Source organism: Heterodontus francisci, chromosome 5, assembly GCF_036365525.1.
Source record: "Heterodontus francisci isolate sHetFra1 chromosome 5, sHetFra1.hap1, whole genome shotgun sequence".
Classification (NCBI taxonomy): Eukaryota; Metazoa; Chordata; class Chondrichthyes; order Heterodontiformes; family Heterodontidae; genus Heterodontus; species Heterodontus francisci.
In genome coordinates, this window is record NC_090375.1 from 123,018,922 (window position 1) to 123,038,520 (window position 19,599).

At 43.8% G+C, this 19,599-nt stretch overlaps 1 protein-coding gene across 5 annotated transcripts in view; it reads right to left on the bottom strand.

Moving 5' to 3' along the window:
* Positions 1–19,599, bottom strand: part of si:ch211-171b20.3 (uncharacterized) — a 307,602-nt gene that overhangs the window by 184,221 nt on the left and 103,782 nt on the right. For 4 of the 5 annotated variants that reach the window (XM_068032044.1, XM_068032046.1, XM_068032041.1 and 1 more), the window contains exons 3-4: positions 2,960–3,011; positions 2,798–2,880 (exon numbers count right to left, since the gene is read on the bottom strand). The exons of the other annotated variant lie outside the window; for it this stretch is intronic. In XM_068032044.1, the coding sequence (XP_067888145.1) occupies positions 2,798–2,880; positions 2,960–3,011 (135 nt within the window). The remainder of the gene's footprint in view (positions 1–2,797; positions 2,881–2,959; positions 3,012–19,599) is intronic. 5 annotated transcript variants of the gene reach the window in all.

Here is a 19,599-nt window from a genome sequence, read left to right on the forward strand (position 1 = left end):
ATGTTAGATAAATCTACAAGCCTGTTTGTGAAGAAGACATTGAGACTAGGATGCTTTGGTGTAGATTGTTTACTGCTTGTCACAGAGCGTACTTCTGCTTTCCAAACAACACCACCAGCCAATGCTGGCTGGCTCTTTATGTATACACACTTGAATACAATTAACACACACCTGTTCATCCTATTACTTTGAACTACCAGGTATTTATTATCCATTAACAGAAGTTCAGACTCCAACACATCTGACCAGACCATCAATATCTTCCTGCAGCCTACAGCTATGCTGCCCTCTATCTACCATACGGTCAATCTTTGTGTCATCTGCAAACTTCTCGATCATGCCCCCTACATTTACATCCAAATCATTAATATATACCACAAAAAGCAAGGGACCCAGTACTGAGCCCTGCGGAACACGACTGGAAACTGTCCTCCAGTCACAAAAACACCCGTCAACAATTACCTTTTTTTTTTAGAGATACAGCACTGAAACAGGCCCTTCGGCCCACCGAGTCTGTGCCGACCATCAACCACCCATTTATACTAATCCTACACTAATCCCATATTCCTACCACATCCCCACCTGTCCCTATATTTTCCCTACCACCTACCTATACTAGGGGCAATTGCTAATGGCCAATTTACCTATCAAGTCTTTGGCATGTGGGAGGAAACCGGAGCACCCGGAGGAAACCCACGTAGACACAGGGAGTACTTGCAAACTCCACACAGGCAGTACCCGGAATCGAACCCGGGTCACTGGAGCTGTGAGGCTGCGGTACTAACCACTGCGCCGCCCCTGTTTCCTGCTACTGAGCCAATATTGTATCCACCTTGCTGCATTTCCCTGGATCCCATGGGATTTTAATTCAAGAATAAGAAACCACCGGTAAGATCAGTAAATACTACACTAATATTGTCAAGGCCATTTTTAAGAACCATCAATATGAACTGAAGTTCATTCAAAATATTAGCAGTATTTATCCTCATTTATAAGTGCTTGATAAGTACTTTATTTAATTAATGCTACACCTTTTCATTTCACAATTGCTATAGCTTGGAACAAAATCATTTTGCTGAATTTCTCATCTATCTTCTCCCTCACTTACCACCCTCTTGAAGCTCAAGTCATCCACGAGGACCACATCCTGTTTCCTAGATCCATTTTCTATTCATGAATGATCAGTAAACTTCCTTTTCTAGGCCCCAAGCATGGTTCCAGTTCCTCAAACACCAGTTCAAGCCTTTCAAAATTGCTGTCATAATTCCTACCCTCAAAATACCAACCTCAACCTATCCCCAACTTCCCTTTCCTCTTTAGGTCATTGCCTTCTATCTCCATGCTCTTTCTCCTGAAACTCTGTTTAAATCTCTTCAGTCTGACCTCTAATCTTATTAAAGCATTAAGACTACTGTAGCCAAAGTTATTAATTACATCCTGTATAACTGTAATCATGGTACATTAGCCAACCTCATCCTTTCAGCAATATTCAGAACAGTTCACTATGTCATTTTCCTCCAGTGCTTCTTCTCTGCCATCTGGCTCCATGGGACTATCCTTCCATTCATACTTATTCAAACACATTTCCAGGAGTGGCTTCTCTTCCCTCCCCCTACACCATCACCTTGAAGGATCATTTTTCTGCTCCCTCTTCCTTATCTCCATGAAGCCCCATGGAGTTGGACGGCAGAGAAGAGGCACTGGAGGAGACTGACATAATGAACTGTTTTGAATATTGTTGAAAGGATGAGGATGGATAATGTACTGCGATTACAGTTATACAGGATTTAATTAATAACATTGGCTATGATAATCTTAATGCTTTAATAAGATTAGATGTCAGAATTATCCACAAGCTGATAATATCTATCTCTACCTCTTCACTATTCCAGCTCTGCCTGTCCCCCACTTTTCTTGACCCTTTAGTTATCTCCTTCAGACTGACTCTCCAAAATCAAATCTTGGACAAGTTGCAATGCAACTTCCTCTCGTTTAACATCAGGGATACTGAAAATATCATCTCGGTCCACACCACAAAATCTACTCTCATGCCACTAATTCCATTCTCCTCCCCAGCCATTTCTTCTGGCTTAACCAAACTGTTTATAATCTTATCGACCCGTTTCATCCTGAACTGAACTTTAAACCCCACATCCCACCTATCTACAAGAATGTTTACTTCCACCTCCAAAATATTGTCTAGCTTCAACCCCTACCTCAGTTGAAATGCTCAAATCTGTCTTTGTCAATTCCAGACTTTACTACTTCAACCCTGAACCTGAGGACCTCCTATCTTCCAATCTCCAAATTGCCCAGTAAACTGCGGCATGTATTCTATCCCACATTAAGTCCCATTCATCTAGCACCTCCACCTTGGCCAATCTACACTAGCCAGACTCTGAAGCATTCCTTCATGGCCTTGCCCTGATCCACCTCATTTCCTGCTGCCCTATACCCACTCCCGAAAACTGCAATCCTCCAATTTCAGAATGTTGAACATCTACCACTGCCAGCAGTGCTTTTGATAATTTCAATCCTGTTCTTTTGAACTCCCACATAAAACCTTTCAGCCTCTATCCTTCACTTCTTTAAAAGCCTCAAAAACCACCTTTAATCAAACTTTTGATTATTCTCCTAATTTCTTTTGGCTCAACATCTGTCTCCCTTGCATGCATTTGTAGAGTGCTTTGGGGAATTCTTTACTTAAAGATATTATATAAATGCAAGTTACTGTTGTTGAACTTGCCTTAATTATATGTGTTACAAAATAGAAGGAATGCACAAACATCTATTTTACCGTGTGTGGATTGTTGCAAAACTTCTGCTATCTTGATGTGACATCTTTTCTCTTGCATCATTAAGAAGGCTGTCTTCACACCCCTAATAAATGGCATATTTAGTTCTGGAGTTTGTGTTAAGTTTAAAATCTATTTTGAAATTTTACTGTAGTAATACTTACCCCATTGCAAAATACGAAGAGTTTGGATACTTCATTTTCCTCATTTGTGGCTCTAAAAAAAGATGGCATCATTTTTTTCCAATGAAGTTTCAAAACTAACACAAATATTTTCAGAATGTATGTTTTACTTGCTTAAATAAGAGCAAAATATTGTGGATGCTGGAACTCTGAAATGAGAACAGAAAGCACTGGAAATACTCAGCAGGTCTGGCAGCGTCTGTGGAGAGAGAAACAGAGTTAACGTTTCAGGTCTATGACCTTTCATCAGAACTGGCAAAGGTTAGAAATGTAACAGTCTTTGAGCAAGTGAAGCGGCGAGGAAAGACCAAAAGGGAAGGTCTGTGATAGGACAGAGGGCAGGAGAGATTAAATGACAGAGATCTCATGGAACCAAAGGCAAATGGAGTGCTAAATAGTTGTAGTAAAAGACAAAGCATTTGTCCTGTCAGGCTGCTAATTGCAGAATAATGAACCTGTCTGAAAGCAATAACATGAAAAACAAGTTTAAGACTGGCACATGGCTAAAAAAAAAATTAAAAATAAACAAACAAATAAAAATAATGGGGCTCATGGTCTGAAATTATTGAACTCAATATTGCATGCAGTGTAAGTTGTTGTTTCCCCCTACATTGGTTATTCTTGCATATTGTCCTGATGAATGCTAGATGAAAAGCTTCGACAACATGTCTCTATTTTCAGCAATTTTATTTATTATTTTATATTTTTATGTTTTAATTAAATTTTTTAACCATGTACTAGTCTTAAACTTGTTTTTCATGTTTTTGCTTTCAGACAGAGCTGTTCATTACTCTGCCATTAGCAGACCTGAAATGTTAACTCTTGTTTCTCTCTCCACGTATGCCGCCAGACCTGCTGAGTATTTCCAGCACTTTCTGTTCTAATTTTATTTGCTTATATTCCTATAATGGTGTGAAATAGAACTTCACGACTGCAAGTTCAACTGACTCGAAGAGAAAGTGATGTACTCTACAGAAGAAATCCTGTAATAGGGTATTACCCATAGCAAACCAGTTTACTTTATTTACTAATTCTTATTGAGCAAAAGCTATTCAGAAATTTGTACACAGATCCTGTTTGACAGTAATATTACATGCTGGTATCCAACAGGGTATTTATACCGTACTTATGAACTTTCATGGCACATCAATAACAAAGTTATGTAAAATCTACTCATACAATCTATATTGCATTAGTTTCTTAAACAATATTAGCATTCATCAAAGCATGAGTAGTTGCTTAACTCCATCCTAATAAAATAATAATTCCTTTAATTTAGTTATACCAATTGATTGAAACTAGTCTGCTATTCAGCACAGGTTAATACATATATAAAACACAACACCAGCATAAAGCCTTCCTATTAATATGTACGCCCATTCAAATTTGCATGAAAAGGGAAGAAAAAGTGCTTCAGTAAATTTTCTGGCGGTAACTACTGTATTCGTGAAATGTAATTGGCTTGGCCATGTGAGCCGCATGGAAGATGGCAGGATCCCTAAGGACACATTGTACAGCAAGCTCATCACTGGTGTCAGACCCACCGGCTGTCCATGTCTCTGCTTTAAAGACGTCTGCAAACGCGACATGAAGTCCTGTGACATTGACCACAAGTCGTGGGAGTCAGTTGCCAGTGATCGCCAGAGCTGGTGAGCAGCCATAAAGGCGGGGCTAAAGTGTGGCGTATCAAAGAGACTTAGCTGTTGGCAGGAAAAAAGACAGAAGCGCAAGGAGAGAACCAACTGTGTAACAGCCCCGACAACCAATTTTATCTGCAGCACCTGTGGAACAGTCTGTCACTCTAGAATTGGCCTTTATAGCCACACCAGGCGCTGCTTTACAAACCGCTGACCACCTCTAGGTGCTGACTCGTTGCCTCTCAAGACAAGAGGCCAAAGAAGAAGAAATTATTAAAACTATCCCTGCCCTCTAGTAATCCACCCTCACAAACTCCAATTCTTCATAATCATCTTTCCCACTCTCATGCCACCATCCCAGGCTTGACTCCCTCTTAAAATAACCCTACAGCCTCCCTCTGTGTCTCTCTTGACATCCTTGTGGCACTCGTCACCGCCTCCAAAAGAGTAGCAACTCCAACTGCCTTATCTCATTCTCTTCCCGCCCTGCACGCCTGCTGGGGGCTAATCTCATCAACCTCCTACTCGTCCCTCTCACCAGTCCCAGTTCTGACCCTGTGAACTCTGCCCATGGACTGGCTATCACTATTCCCCTTTGCATCTCCCTCCAGAATGTACGTTCACTTGCTAATAAAGCTCTTGCCACCCATGATCCTATTGTGGACAATCACATTGACATCGTAACCTTAACAGAGACATGGCTGAGGGGTGATGACACCTTTCTCCTTAATGAAGCTTCCCCGTCTGGCTATGCCTCCCACCACTTGCCCTGTTCAAAACATTGCGACTGTGGTGTAGCACTTATCTCTGAATCTCACCTTGTTCTTTCCTCTTACTCCTCTAACTTCCTTTTTGAGCATCTCATCTTGTTCCACCTTCACACCTCTCATTTAAAATTCTTGTTTTGTACCGCCCACCCATATGTCACTCCAAATTTCTCAGAGATATCTTCTCTGTTTTCTTCCCTCTGATCTGCACAGAGTGATTTCTCATCCTTGGTGATTTCAACCTCCATCTCAACTCTTCTTGTTCTCTCTCCTCTGAATTTATTGCCATCCTTTCCTCCCTAAATCTCTCCCTCCATATAAACTCTATTACCCGCATACACGGCCACCCTCTTTATCTTGTCATTTTACGCAGCCTCGCTGCCACGATTATCACCATCACTGATGAGGCAGTCTCTGATCACTTCTTTGTATCGCTCGCTACCCACATTTCGCTCCCCCCTTCCCAACCCCATTTCTTTCTGTGTCCAACCCTGGAAAAAACTCTCCCTCAAGTCACTTACCATTGCACTCTCAAATACTCAACTATCTAACCTTTGATCTTTTATTCTTCATGACAACACTGCAGCTATTGATTTGCTAAATGACACCTCCTCCACAATCATCGATGCCCTAGTTCACAATAGTACTATTACATTTTTCCCACTATAATTGTTCCCCCTGGTATAACCCTCATCGCTGCTCCCTTAAATCCAAGGGAAGCAGACTTGTACGTCTTTGGCAAAGAATTGGTTTAATTGTTCATGTCATATCTGGCTAGGCCACTTGTAGCATTATTGGGCAATGCTCTCATAACTAAAATGGCCCACTATTCAAAGATCATCCAGGAAGGCAAGGACAAGAAGCAGCTTCTCTGCCTCCACCATCCTCACCTCCAACAATTAGTGCAATGAGCTCATGGACTTTTTATTACAAAGACTGACCCTGAATTTGCATCTTTCTGTCGTTTCTATTCTCTTTCCCCTCATGCCCTCTTTGAGATCATCCTTTGGATGAGACCCACCTCTTGCTCTCTAGACCTATCCCTACTAAACTGTTACCAATCAACTTCCCTTACTGGCTCAGACATATTAATGGTTCTCTCTCCTCTGGTACTGGCTCTCTTGACTGTATATAATTTGGGTGTTAATTGTATTCAGATGATGGGTGTTAACTGAGGACGCATCTGTGCTCAGAGATAGAGAGACAGCAAGCTGAAAGAGGAGCTTTGGGTGCTGCAGGTGCATGGTATGCAATGTGTGTCTCTGTAAATAAAGGCTCTTAAGTGAATAAAGATCAGGATCCAGTGTTCTATCCTTCACCACCTGGCTATTCGTGCTTTAAAAACCCTCTCCTTCAAATCTGTCATCACTCCTCTCCTCAGAAAGCACCCCTTGACCCTTCCATCCATGCAAACTACTGCTCCAACTTGACCCTCACTTTCCTCTCCAAAATCCTTGAATGTGTTGTTGCCTCCCAAATCCGTGCCCATCCTCCTCGGAAGTTCTTGTTTCAATCCCACCAATTTACCCCTACCACAGTAGAGAAACGGCTCTTACCAAAGTCACAAATTACATCCTAGTTGATTGTGACAAAGGTAAACTACCCCTTCTCATCCTCCTCAACCTGTCTGCGGCCTTTGACGCGATTGACCACAATATTCTCCTCCAGCACTTCTCCACCGCCATCCAGCTGGGTGGGACTGTACTTGCCTGGTTTTATTGTTATCTAACCTGTCGCAGCCAGAGAATCCTTGCAATGGCTTCTCTTCTCACTTCACACCATTATCTCTGGTGTCCCCCAAGGATCTATCCTTGGCACCCTCCTTTTTCCTTTTTCTCATCTACATGTCACCTTCGAAATTCCATTTTTTAAAATTATCCGTTCATGGGATGTGGGTGTCGCCAGCATTTATTGCCCATACGAATTGCCCTTGAACTAGAGTGGCTTGCTCGGCTATTTCAGAAGGCATTTAAGAGCCAACCACATTGATGTGGGTCTGGAATCACATGTAGGTCTGACCAGGTAAGAATGGCAGATTTCCTTCCCTAAAGGACATTAGTGAACCAGGTGGATTCTTACAACAATCAACAATGGTTTCATGGTCACCATTAGACTAGCTTTTAATTCCAGATTTGGTATTAATTGAATTCAAATTTCACCATCTGCCATGATGGGATTCGAACCCATGTCCCCAGAGCATAGCCAGGGTCTCTGGATTACTAGTCCAGTGAAGTTACCACTACGCCACCGCCTTCCTCGCTGACGAAACCCAGCTCTACTTCCTTTCTACTTCTTTTGACCCCTCCTCTGGAAAGACAGAAGCCACTGTCTTCGGTCCCCTTCACAAACTCTGTTCTCTTGCCACTGCCTCCATCCCTGTCCCTGACAATTGTCTGAGGCTGAACCAAACTGTTCAGAATGTTAGTGTTGTAGTTGAGTTGAGATGAGCTTCTTACCACACGTCCTTAACATCACTAAGACCATTTATTTCCATCTCTGTAACATCATCCTACTCTGCCCTTCCCTCAGGCTATCTGTGGCTGAAACCCTCATTCATGTGTCACACTCATGAACTAAAGTGAACTGGAGCAATTATGTACAGTAAAATGACCTGGTGAATTAAACTCCAAAAAATAGATATATTTTGCTGCAGACAAGATGGAATAAGAGGTCTTGTACTGCAAATATACATCATGACTGTTTTAGACTAAACTCATTATCATGTCTCCACTAGTTCTAAGGAAGACACATTAAAATGGTATTAAAGCAAAATACTGCAGATGCTGAAAATCTGAAATAAAAACAGAAAGTTCTCGAAATACTCAGCAGGTCAGGCAGCATCTGTGAAGAGAGAAGCAGAGTTAACGTTTCATGTCTGTGACCTTTCATCAGAATTAAATCTGAATTCAATACAAAATGGCTCCTAGCTTCAAGAATTGGGCTGACAAAGACCTTTTCAGACACAGCGACTCCAGATGCAAAGCCAAGATAACAGGTGGGAAAGAACACCACCTTATCAAGATAAACCACATTCCAGGTCCATTGTTTAGCAATAACCACACGTTCAAAGACATTGAATGGACACACCGGGGGAAGAGCCCAGCCTGATAAGGGTTTTTCTTATAAAAAAGAGATTTCACTGAGAGAGTGAGAGAGAGAGCTATTTGGCGAGGGAGCTGAGACATCCATTCCAGCCAAGACTAAGACCCTGCCTATAACACCTTTAAACCACTAAGGCAGAGACTCCAAAGGTGATCTTGAAAACTTCCCATTTGAAAAACTTTTAACAAAATTGTCCACCGACTTTGACTGAGTCTTAAACAAAGTAATCTGCAATACTTCAGTGAACCAAGGAAAAGAACATCAGGCTTGCAAAGCTGTTAAAAATTCCTCCTGGAAAACCAAGAAGGTTTCAAAGTGAACTCTTTTTACAACTATCAGCCTTAAATGCATGCTATTCTCTAATCTCTATCTTTTCTTGTGTGTGTGCACATGTGCGCCTGTGTGAGTGGTGAGGTTGCGAACATTCTCAGGAACTGTTTTAATAAATAGTTATCTTTCTTTTTCAACCTACGAAAAAACCTGTCACTTGTCTATTTATTTGACACTTAACACACTCAGGGACTAAAGCACTATTTTTTTTAAAGAACTATGTGCAGTCAGTTGAGGGGTGAAAAGTGGAAGTCACCCACATCATTTCCCACCTGTCTGTAACACATGCCTTTGTTACCTCTGGAGTTGATTATTCCAATGCACTTCTGGCTGGCATCCCATGTTCTACCTTCGCAAATTTGAGGTCATTCAAAACTCCGCTGCCCATGTTCTAACACGGACCAAGTCCTGCTCACCCATCTCCCTGTGCTCACTAAGCTACACAGGTACCCGGTCAATCAAAGCCTTGATATTAAAATTCTCATCCTTGTTTTCAAGTCCCTCCATGTCCTTGCCTCTCTCTATATCAGTAATCTCCTTCAGCCCGACAACCAGCACACCCCCAACCCCACCCACTAGATCTCTGCGCTCTGCCAATTCTGGCTTCTTGAGCTTCCCCATTTTAATCATTCCAGCATTGGCGGCTGTGCCCTAAGCTCTGGAATTCCATCCATAAATCTCTCTGCCTTTCTACCTATCTTTCCTCCTTTATGACACTTCTTAAAATCTACCTCTTTGACCAAGCATTTGGCCATGTGACCTAATATCGCCTTAAGTGGCTTGGTGTCAAATTTTGTTTTATAGCGCCCCTGTGAAGTACCTTGGGCCATTTTATTGCATTAAAGGCTCAATATAAATATGAGTTGTTGCTTTTATCAAAATTACACAGAGATCAATAATTGAAGATGTGCACATACTTCAATAAATCACCAATAACATTTACTGCTTTATTGAAAACAATTCTTTCAATTTTACTTGAATAAAATGAAGGAATAATAATTTTGAGCTGTTGATGAAATTCTGAGACCAAGATAGGAATAGTTTTGAATTATGGCTATGGTTCATTGATTATTGCCCCATAAGTAATTGTTATGAAAGTGCTTCTTTTTAAAAAAAAATTTGAGGACTCAAATTTTAGAATTATGGACATTGGTTTATTTGGGAAAACTGAAATTATTTCATGGATTTTTTTTACAAGGGTCACTGAGAGGTCTTGTCCGAAAACAACCCTTTACTGGACGTCACATACCTTAAGCTCAATAAATAACTTGGGGGAGATGTTTACAGAGATGTGACATGTATTTATGAGGGTCCGGAGTTGGTTGCCCTTTTGGGATATTGTTTTGGTTCCGTTGGGTGTTAACTGTTGTTGAAAGCAGTTGGAGATCAGCCTGCCAAGAGAACAGCACTCAGCTTATCTCTTTCCTCCTGTCTCTGAGAAACCCTGCAAAAGTCCAGTGTGTGAGAGCTAAAACACCTGATGCCGCATTTCTCCTGAGATGCTCCTGGAAGGCCTGCCAGATTAATTCTTGATACTGCCTGAAAATAACTTCTCGAGAAAAGATCCCAGTGGCATGTCTATGTGTACTCAAACACCAGACTGCATGCCATTGTTGGGACACAACATTCCTCATCCTTTTTCTTCAAGAATTAATAAGTACTTGGCCAAAGTATTCTTTTTTGTCTTTTTGTGTAAAAGAGCTCTGCAGAGAAAATGTCTTTATTTTTCTTTCATCAGTGTGTATGCGCCAGCATGTATTGCCCATTTCTAATTGCCCTTCAGATGGTGGTGGTGAACTGCCATCTTGAATCGCTGCAGTCCATGTGGGGTAGGTACACCAACAGTGCTGTAAGGAAGGGAGTTCCAGGATTTTGACCCAGCGACAGTGAAGGTACGGTGGTATAGTTCCAAGTCAGGATGGTACGTGGCTTGGAGGGGAACTTGCAGGTCGTGGTGTTCCCATGCATCTGCTGCCCTTGTCCTTCTAGGTGGTAGAGGTTGCGGGTTTGGAAGGTGCTGTCTAAGGAGCCTTGGTGTGTTGCAGCAGTGCAAGCCACGGTATTTATATGGCTACTCCAGTTCAGTTTCTGGTCAATGGTAAACCCCAGGATGTTGATAGTGGGAGATTCAGCGATCATAATGCCATTGAATGTCAAGGGGATATAGTTAGATTCTCTCTAGTTTGGGATAGTCATTGCCTGGCACTTGTGTGGCGCAAATGTTACTTGCCACTTATCAGCCCAAGCCTGGATATTGTCCAGGTCTTGCTGCATTTCTACATGGAATGCTTCAGTATCTGAGGAGTCGCGAATGGTGCTGAACATTGTGCAATCATCAGCGAACATCCCCACTTCTGACCTTATGATTGAAGGAAGGTCATTGATGAAGCAGCTGAAAATGGTTGGGCCTAGGACACTACCCTGAGGAACCCCTGCAGTGATGTCCTGGAGCTGAGATGATTGACCTCCAACAACCACAACCATCTTCCTTTGCACTAAGTATGACTCCAAACAGCGGAGAGTTTCCCCCTGATTCCCATTGACTCCAGTTTAGCTAGGGCTCCTTGATGCCATACTCAGTCAAATGCTGCCTTGATGTCAAAGGCAGTCACTCTCACCTCACCTCTGAAGTTCAGCTCTTTTGTCCATGTTTGAACCTAGGTTGTAATGAGGTCTGAAGCTGATTGGCCCTGGTAGAACCCAAACTGAGCATCACTGAACAGGTTATTGCTAAGCGAGTGCTGCTTGAGAGCACTGTCGATGACACCTTCCATCACTTTACTGATAATTGAGAGTAGACTGATGGGACGGTAATTGGCCGGGTTGGACTTGTCCTGCTTTTTGTATACAGGACATACCTGGGCAATTTTCCACATTGCCGGGTGGACGCCAGTGTCGTAGCTGTACTGGAACAACTTGACTAGGGGCGCAGCAAGTTCTGGAGCACAGGTCTTCAGTACAATCGCTGGAATATTGTCAAGGTCCATAGCCTTTGCAGTATCCAGTGCCTTCAGTCGTTTCTTGATATCACGTGGAGTGAATCGAATTGGCTGAAGACTGGCATCTGTGATGCTGGGGACATCAGGAGGAGGCCGAGATGGATCATCCACTTGGCATTTATGGCTGAAGATTGTTGCAAATGCTTCAGCCTTATATTTTGCACTGATGTGCTAGGCTCCCCCATCATTGAGGATGGGGATATTTGTGGAGCCACCTCCTTGTCAGTTGTTTAATTGTCCACCACCATTCACGACTGGATGTGGCAGGACTGCAGAGCTTAGATCTGATCCGTTGGTTCTGGGATCGCTGAGCTCTGGCTATCCCATGCTGCTAACGCTGTTTGGGACGCAAGTAGTCCTGGGTTGTAGCTTCACCAGGTTGACACATCATTTTGAGGTAAGCCTGGTGCTGCTCCTGGCATGCCCTCCTGCACTCTTCATTGAACCAGGGTTGGTCCCTTGGCTTGATGGTAATGGTAGAGTGGGGGATATGCCGGGCCATGAGGTTACAGATTGTGGTTGAATACAATTCTGCTGCTACTGATGGCCCACAGTGCCTTATTCATGCCCAGTTTTGCATTGCTGGATTTGTTCTAAATTATTCCATTTAACACGGTGGTAATGCCACACGACACGATGGAGGGTATCCTCAATGCGAAGACGGGACTTTGTCTCCACAAGGACTCTGCGGTGGTCACTCCTACCAATACTGTCATGGACAAATGCATCTGCGGAAGCCAGATTGGCGAGAACGAGGTCAAGTATATTTTTCCCTCTTGTTTGTTCCCTCACCACCTGCAGCAGACCCAGTCTTGCAGCTATGTCCTTTAGGACTCTGCCAGCTCAGTCAGTAGTGGTGCCACCGAGCCACTCTTGGTGATAGACATTGAAGTCCCCCACCCAGAGTACATTCTGCGTTCTTGCCACCCTCAGTGCTTCCTCCAAGTGGTGTTCACATGGAGGAGTACTGATTCATCAGCTGAGGGGGGGTAGTAGGTGGTAATCAGCAGGAGGTTTCCTTGCCCATGTTTGACCTGATGCCATTCGACCTCATGGGGTCTGGAGTCGATGTTGAGGACGCCCAGGGCGACTCCCTCCCATCTGTATACCACTGTGCCGCCACCTCTGCTGGGTCTGTCCTGTCGGTGGGATAGGACATACCCGGGGATAGTGATGGCGGTGTCTGGGACAGGACCTGTAAGATATGATTCAGTGAGTATGACCATGTTCGGCTGTTGCTTGACTATTCTGTGGGACAGCTCTCCCAACTTTGGCACAAGCCCCCAGATGTTAGCAAGGAGGACTTTGCGGGGTCGACAGGGTGGGGTTTGCTTTTGTTGTTTCCGGTGCCTTGGTCGATGCCGGGTGATCTGTCCGGTTTCATTCCTTTATTAATGTAGTAGCGGTTAAATACAACTGAGTGGCTTGCTAGGCCATTTCAGCAGGCACTTAAGGGTCACCCACATTGCTGTGGGTCTGGAGTCAAATGTAGGTAAGTCACCAGGTAAGGATGGCAGATTTCCTTCCCTAAGGGACATTAGTGAACCAGTAGGGTTTTTACAACAATCGACAATGGTTTCACGGCCATCATTAGGCTAGCTTTTAATTCTAGATTTATTAATTAAATTCAAATTCCACCTTCTGCCGAGGTGGGATTCAAGCACATGTCCCAGAGCAATACCCTGGGTCAGCTGTCCAGTGACAATGCCACTACCCCACTACCTCCCCAGTTGAAAACTGAAAACCAGGAAAAGGAAAAAACAGGTTTCTTGTGCATTAGAGTGAAGTTTACATTACTGGAATGGATTTGTCAGTTGCTACAACCTTTCTGGAGAAGGAGGACTTATCCCTGAGTGATTTGAGAAAATTAACCAAGGTTAGGCTGATAGCATTGGCAGCAAAATTGGGGTTGGAGTTAAAATCAGGAGCTAAGAAAGCAGTCTTAATTGAGGTAATAGCACAGCATTTGAAACATTTGAAAAGACAATCCAGATGGTAGCACAGTTGAATTAGCTAAACTTCAGTTGCAGATGAAAAAACTTGAACTTGAAAGAGAAAACAAAAGGGAAAAGGAAGAAAGAGTAGAAAAGGAAAAAGAGAGCATTTCAAAAGGAAAGAGAGGAGAGGCAGGAGAGAGAAAGGGAGCGAGAAAGGGAATTTGAATTTAAAAGCTGTAAGTAAAACAAAAGTAAAAGCAAAATACTGCGGATGCTGGAAATCTGAAACAAAAACAAGAAATGCTGGAATCACTCAGCAGGTCTGGCAGCATCTGTGGAAAGAGAAGCAGAGTTAACATTTCGGATCAGTGACCCTTCTTCGGGGTTGGCTTTGACTCCAGCTGAAGTTCTCAGGAGGAAGAATCTGACTTCAATTCAGGAGCCAGTGGAGAGATGTTTAAATTTGTGTAAGCCCTCCTGAGGTTTGAGGAAAGGGCATAGAGGCATTTTTCATTTCTTTTGAAAATCTAGCTAAACAGATGAGGTGGCCGAAAGAAAACTGGACACTGATTATACAAAGCAGGTTGATGGGCAGAGCTCATGAAGTTTATGCTATGCTTTCTGAAGAGGCTTCTGCGGATTATAGAATCATAGAATGTTTACAGCACAGAATGAGGCCACTTGGCCCATCATGTCTGTGCCAGCCAAAAAACATTCCACCCATTCTAATCCCACCTTCTAGCATTTGGTCCGTAGCCCTGCAGATTATGGCACTTGAGATGCTTATCCAGACTTCTTTTGAATGAGTTGAGGGTTTCTACCTCAACTATCCTTTCAAGCAGTGAGTTCCAGACCCCCACCACCCTCTGGGTGAAAAAACCTTTCCTCATCTCCCCTCTAATCCTTCTACCAATCACTTTAAATCTATGCCCCCTAGCGACTGACCTCTCTGCTAAAGTAAATAGGCTCTTCAGCTCCACTCTATCCAGGCCACTCAAAATTTTGCACATTTCAATCAGATCTCCCCTCAGCCTTTTCTGTTCCAAGGAGAACAACCCCAGCCTATCCAATCTTTCCTCATAGCTGCATTTTTCCAGTCCTGGCAACATTCTCATAAATCTCCTTTGTATCCTCTCTAGTGCAATTACATCTTTTCAGTAATGCTTTGAGCAGAACTGCACACAGTACTCAAGTTGTGACCTAACCAATGATTTATACAGTACCAGCATAACCTCCTTGCTCTTAGATTCTATACTTCAACTAATAAAGGAAAGGATTCCATATGCCTTGGGGGTGCTTTTGCTAACGCTGTTGGGGAGGGTTTAAACTAATGTGGCAGGGGGATGGGAACCAAATGAGGTCAGTGGAGAGTAAGGAGGTAGTAACTAAAGCCTGTAAGGAACTAGATAATGAAGTCAGCATGACTAAGGGAAAGAGTAGGCAGGGAGCAGATGATGAAAGCAAAGGGACTGGTGGTCTGAGGTGTATTTGTTTTAATGCAAGAAGTGTAGTAGGTAAGGCAGATGAACTTAGGGCTTGGATTAGTACCTGGGAGTATGATGTTATTGCTATTACTGAGACTTGGTTAAGGGAAGGGCATGATTGGCAACTAAATATCCCAGGATACCGATGCTTCAGGCGGGATAGAGAGGGAGGTAAAAGGGGTGGAGGAGTTGCATTACTGGTCAAAGAGGATATCACAGCTGTACTGAAGGAAGGCACTATGGAGGACTCGAGCAGTGAGGCAATATGGGCAGAACTCAGAAATAGGAAGGGTGCGGTAACAATGTTGGGGCTGTACTACAGGCCTCCCAACAGTGAGCGTGAGATAGAGGTACAAATATGTAAACAGATTATGGAAAGATGTAGGAGCAACAGGGTGGTGGTGATAGGAAATTTTAATTTTCCCAACATTGACTGGGATTCACTTAGTGTTAGAGGTCCAGATGGAGCAGAATTTGTAAGGAGCATCCAGGAGGGTTTTCTAGAGCAGTATGTAAATAGTCCAACTCGGGAAGGGGCCATACTGGACCTGGTGTTGGGGAATGAACCGGGCCAGGTGGTTGACGTTTCAGTAGGGGACTACTTTGGGAATAGTGATCACAATTCCGTCAGTTTTAGAATACTCATGGACAAAATCGAGAGTGGTCCTAAAGGAAGAGTGCTAAATTGGGGGAAGGCCAACTATACCGAAATTCGGCAGGAGCTGGGGAATGTAGATTGGGAGCAGCTGTTTGAAGGTAAATCCACATTTGATATGTGGGAGGCTTTTAAAGAGAGGTCGATTAGCGTGCAGGAGAGACATGTTCCTGTGAAAATGAGGGATAGAAATGGCAAGATTAGGGAACCATGGATGACAGGTGAAATTGTGAGACTAGCTCAGAGGAAAAAGGAAGCATACATAAGGTCTAGGCGGCTGAAGAAAGACGAAGCTTTGAAAGAATATCGGGAATGTAGGACCAATCTGAAACGAGGAATTAAGAGGGCTAAAAGGGGTCATGAAATATCTTTAGCAAACAGGGTTAAGGAAAATTCCAAAGCCTTTTATTCATATATAAGGAGCAAGAGGGTAACTAGAGAAAGGATTGGCCCACTCAAGGACAAAGGAGGAAAGTTATGCGTGGAGTCAGAGAAAATGGGTGAGATTCTAAATGAGTACTTTGCATCGGTATTCACCGAGGAGAGGGACATAACAGATGTTGAGGTTAGGGACAGATGTTTGATTACTCTCGGTCAAGTCGGCATAAGGAGGGAGGAAGTGTTGGGTATTCTAAAAGGCATTAAGGTGGACAAGTCCCCAGGTCCGGATGGGATCTATCCCAGGTTACTGAGGGAAGCGAGAGAGGAAATAGCTGGGGCCTGAACAGATATATTTGCAGCATCCTTAAACACGGGTGAGGTCCCGGAGGACTGGAGAATTGCTAATGTTGTCCCCTTGTTTAAGAAGGGTAGCAGGGATAATCCAGGTAATTATAGACCGGTGGGCTTGACGTCAGTGGTAGGGAAGCTGCTGGAGAAGATACTGAGGGATAGGATCTATTCCCATTTGGAAGAAAATGGGCTTATCAGTGATAGGCAACATGGTTTTGTGCAGGGAAGGTCATGTCTTACCAACTTAATAGAATTCTTTGAGGAAGTGACAAAGTTGATTGATGAAGGAAGGGCTGTAGATGTCATATACATGGACTTCAGTAAGGCGTTTGATAAGGTTCCCCATGGTAGGCTGATGGAGAAAGTGAAGGCGCATGGGGTCCAAGGTGTACTAGCTAGATGGATAAAGAACTGGCTGGGCAACAGGAGACAGAGAGTAACAGTGGAAGGGAGTTTCTCAAAATGGAGACGTGTGACCAGTGGTGTTCCACAGGGATCCGTGCTGGGACCACTGTTGTTTGTGATATACATAAATGGTTTGGAGGAAAGTATAGGTGGTCTGATTAGCAAGTTTGCAGACAACACTAAGATTGGTGGAGTAGCAGATAGTGAAGGGGACTGTCAGAGAATACAGCAGAATATAGATAGACTGGAGAGTTGGGCAGAGAAATGGCAGATGGAGTTCAATCAGGGTAAATGCGAGGTGATGCATTTTGGAAGATCCAATTCAAGAGTGAACTATACAGTAAATGGAAAAGTCCTGGGGAAAATTGATGTACAGAGAGATTTGGGTGTTCAGGTCCATTGTTCCCTGAAGGTGGCAACGCAGGTCAATAGAGTGGTCAAGAAGGCATACGGCATGCTTTCCTTCATCGGACGGGGTATTGAGTACAAGAGTTGGCAGGTCATGTTACAGTTGTATAGGACTTTGGTTGGGCCACATTTGGAATACTGCGTGCAGTTCTGGTCGCCACATTACCAAAAGGATGTGGATGCTTTGGAGAGGGTGCAGAGGAGGTTCACCAGGATGTTGCCTGGTATGGAGGGCGCTAGCTATGAAGAGAGGTTGAGTAGATTAGGATTATTTTCATTCGAAAGACGGAGGTTGAGGGGGGACCTGATAGAGGTGTACAAAATCATGAGAGGTATAGACAGGGTGAATAGCAAGAAACTTTTTCCCAGAGTGAGGGATTCAATTACAAGGGGACACGAGTTCAAAGTGAAAGGGGAAAAGTTTAGGGGGGATATGCGTGGAAAGTTCTTTACGCAGAGGGTGGTGGGTGCCTGGAAGGCATTGCCAGCGGAGGTGGTAGACGCGGGCACGATAGCGTCTTTTAAGATGTATCTAGACAGATACATGAATGGGCAGGAAGTAAAGAGATACAGACCCTTAGAAAATAGGCGACAGGTTTAGATAGAGGATTTGGATCGGCGTAGGCTTGGAGGGCCGAAGGGCCTGTTCCTGTGCTGTAATTTTCTTTGTTCTTTGTTCTTTGTATGCCTTCTTAACCACCTTATTGACCTGTCTTGCTACCTTCAGGGATCTGTGGATTTTGAGGTGGCACAAAAGGCTATACTTGCTGCTTATGAATTAGTCCCTGAAGCTTCTGGGCAGAAAATTTGGAACTCTGGAGACATCCTGGGCAGACTTATATAGAATTTGAGAGGGTAAAGCAAATTAATTTTGATCGTTAGATGCGGGCACTAAAGGTAGAGGCCACGTATGAGAACCTTAGGGAAATAATCATCCTGGAAGAATTTAAAAATTCACTCCCTCCATTAGTAAGAACCCATGTAGAGAACCAGAAGGTTTCAACACCCAGACAGGCAGCTGAGATTGCTGATGATTACAAGTGTTTACAAGCCCAAACCCTTTGGCCGTCACCCCCACAAACCTGAGAAGGATAGAAGGTGGGAGGGTGAAAGGAAGGCAAGTAGCCGGGGGCAAGAAGGGACAGCTGGAAATGCCCCGGGACCTCCTCCTCAGGCCAGAAAGGAAGATGCTGAGGGTGGAAGTGAGGTACACAAGCCTAAGTGTTACCATTGCCACAAGGTGCGGCACCTTCGTGCAGATTGCTGGAAGTTGCGGGGTAAACCCATGGGACTTATTGGGATACACAAAGCCAGTGCAGAGAAAGTGGCCCTGACCGAGAGTACGACAAAGCAAGCTGTAGCTCTGATTGCAGCTTTCAGGCCAAGTTTAAAAGTGAGTGCAGGGGATGTGAACAAGATATCCGATAGGTATAGGGAATTCTTGTCAAAAGGAAAAGTCCCTCAAGTGAGGCAGGCAAACCTATAGTTATGCTTAGGGATACAGGAGCCTCCCAAATTGTTTTGCTAGGGAAAGGCATAACACTTCCACCAGAGAGCGCACTGAATAACAAAGTTTTAGTGAATGGTATTAACGGGGAGTATATATCCGTACCGTTGTATCAACTGCACCTGGAGTGTGACTTATGTCTGGAACGGTAACTGTAGGAGTTGTCCATAGTTTGCCTGTAGACGGAGTTGACCTACTCCTGGGGAATGATTTGGCTGGAGTGAAGGTAGTAGCTTCTCCAGTAGTCACGGAAAATCCAAGTGAAGTCAAAGAGACAGAACAGTTGCAGGAAAAGGTTCCGGGAATTTTTTCCTTCATGTGTAGTGACCCAAGCAATGGCTAAACAACTTCCATTATCGGAGGTCAGATTGGCACCACTGACAGATAGCCGAATATCTGAAACGTCGGTTGGGGACTTGGATAATCCAAAGGAAATGTTCAGTAAGTACTCTCTGATCAAGGCTCAGCAAGCCGATCGAGTCTTAAATAAAGTGGCAAAATCGGCTTGAACAGAAGCTGAAGCAAAGGGAGTTCTGGAAAGTTACTATATTAAAAATGGGATTCTGATGAGGAAGTGGAGACCTCCTCACAGACCTGCGGACGAAGACTGGACGGTTGTTCACCAGATAATGGTACCGCCCAAGTATCGCCGGGAATTA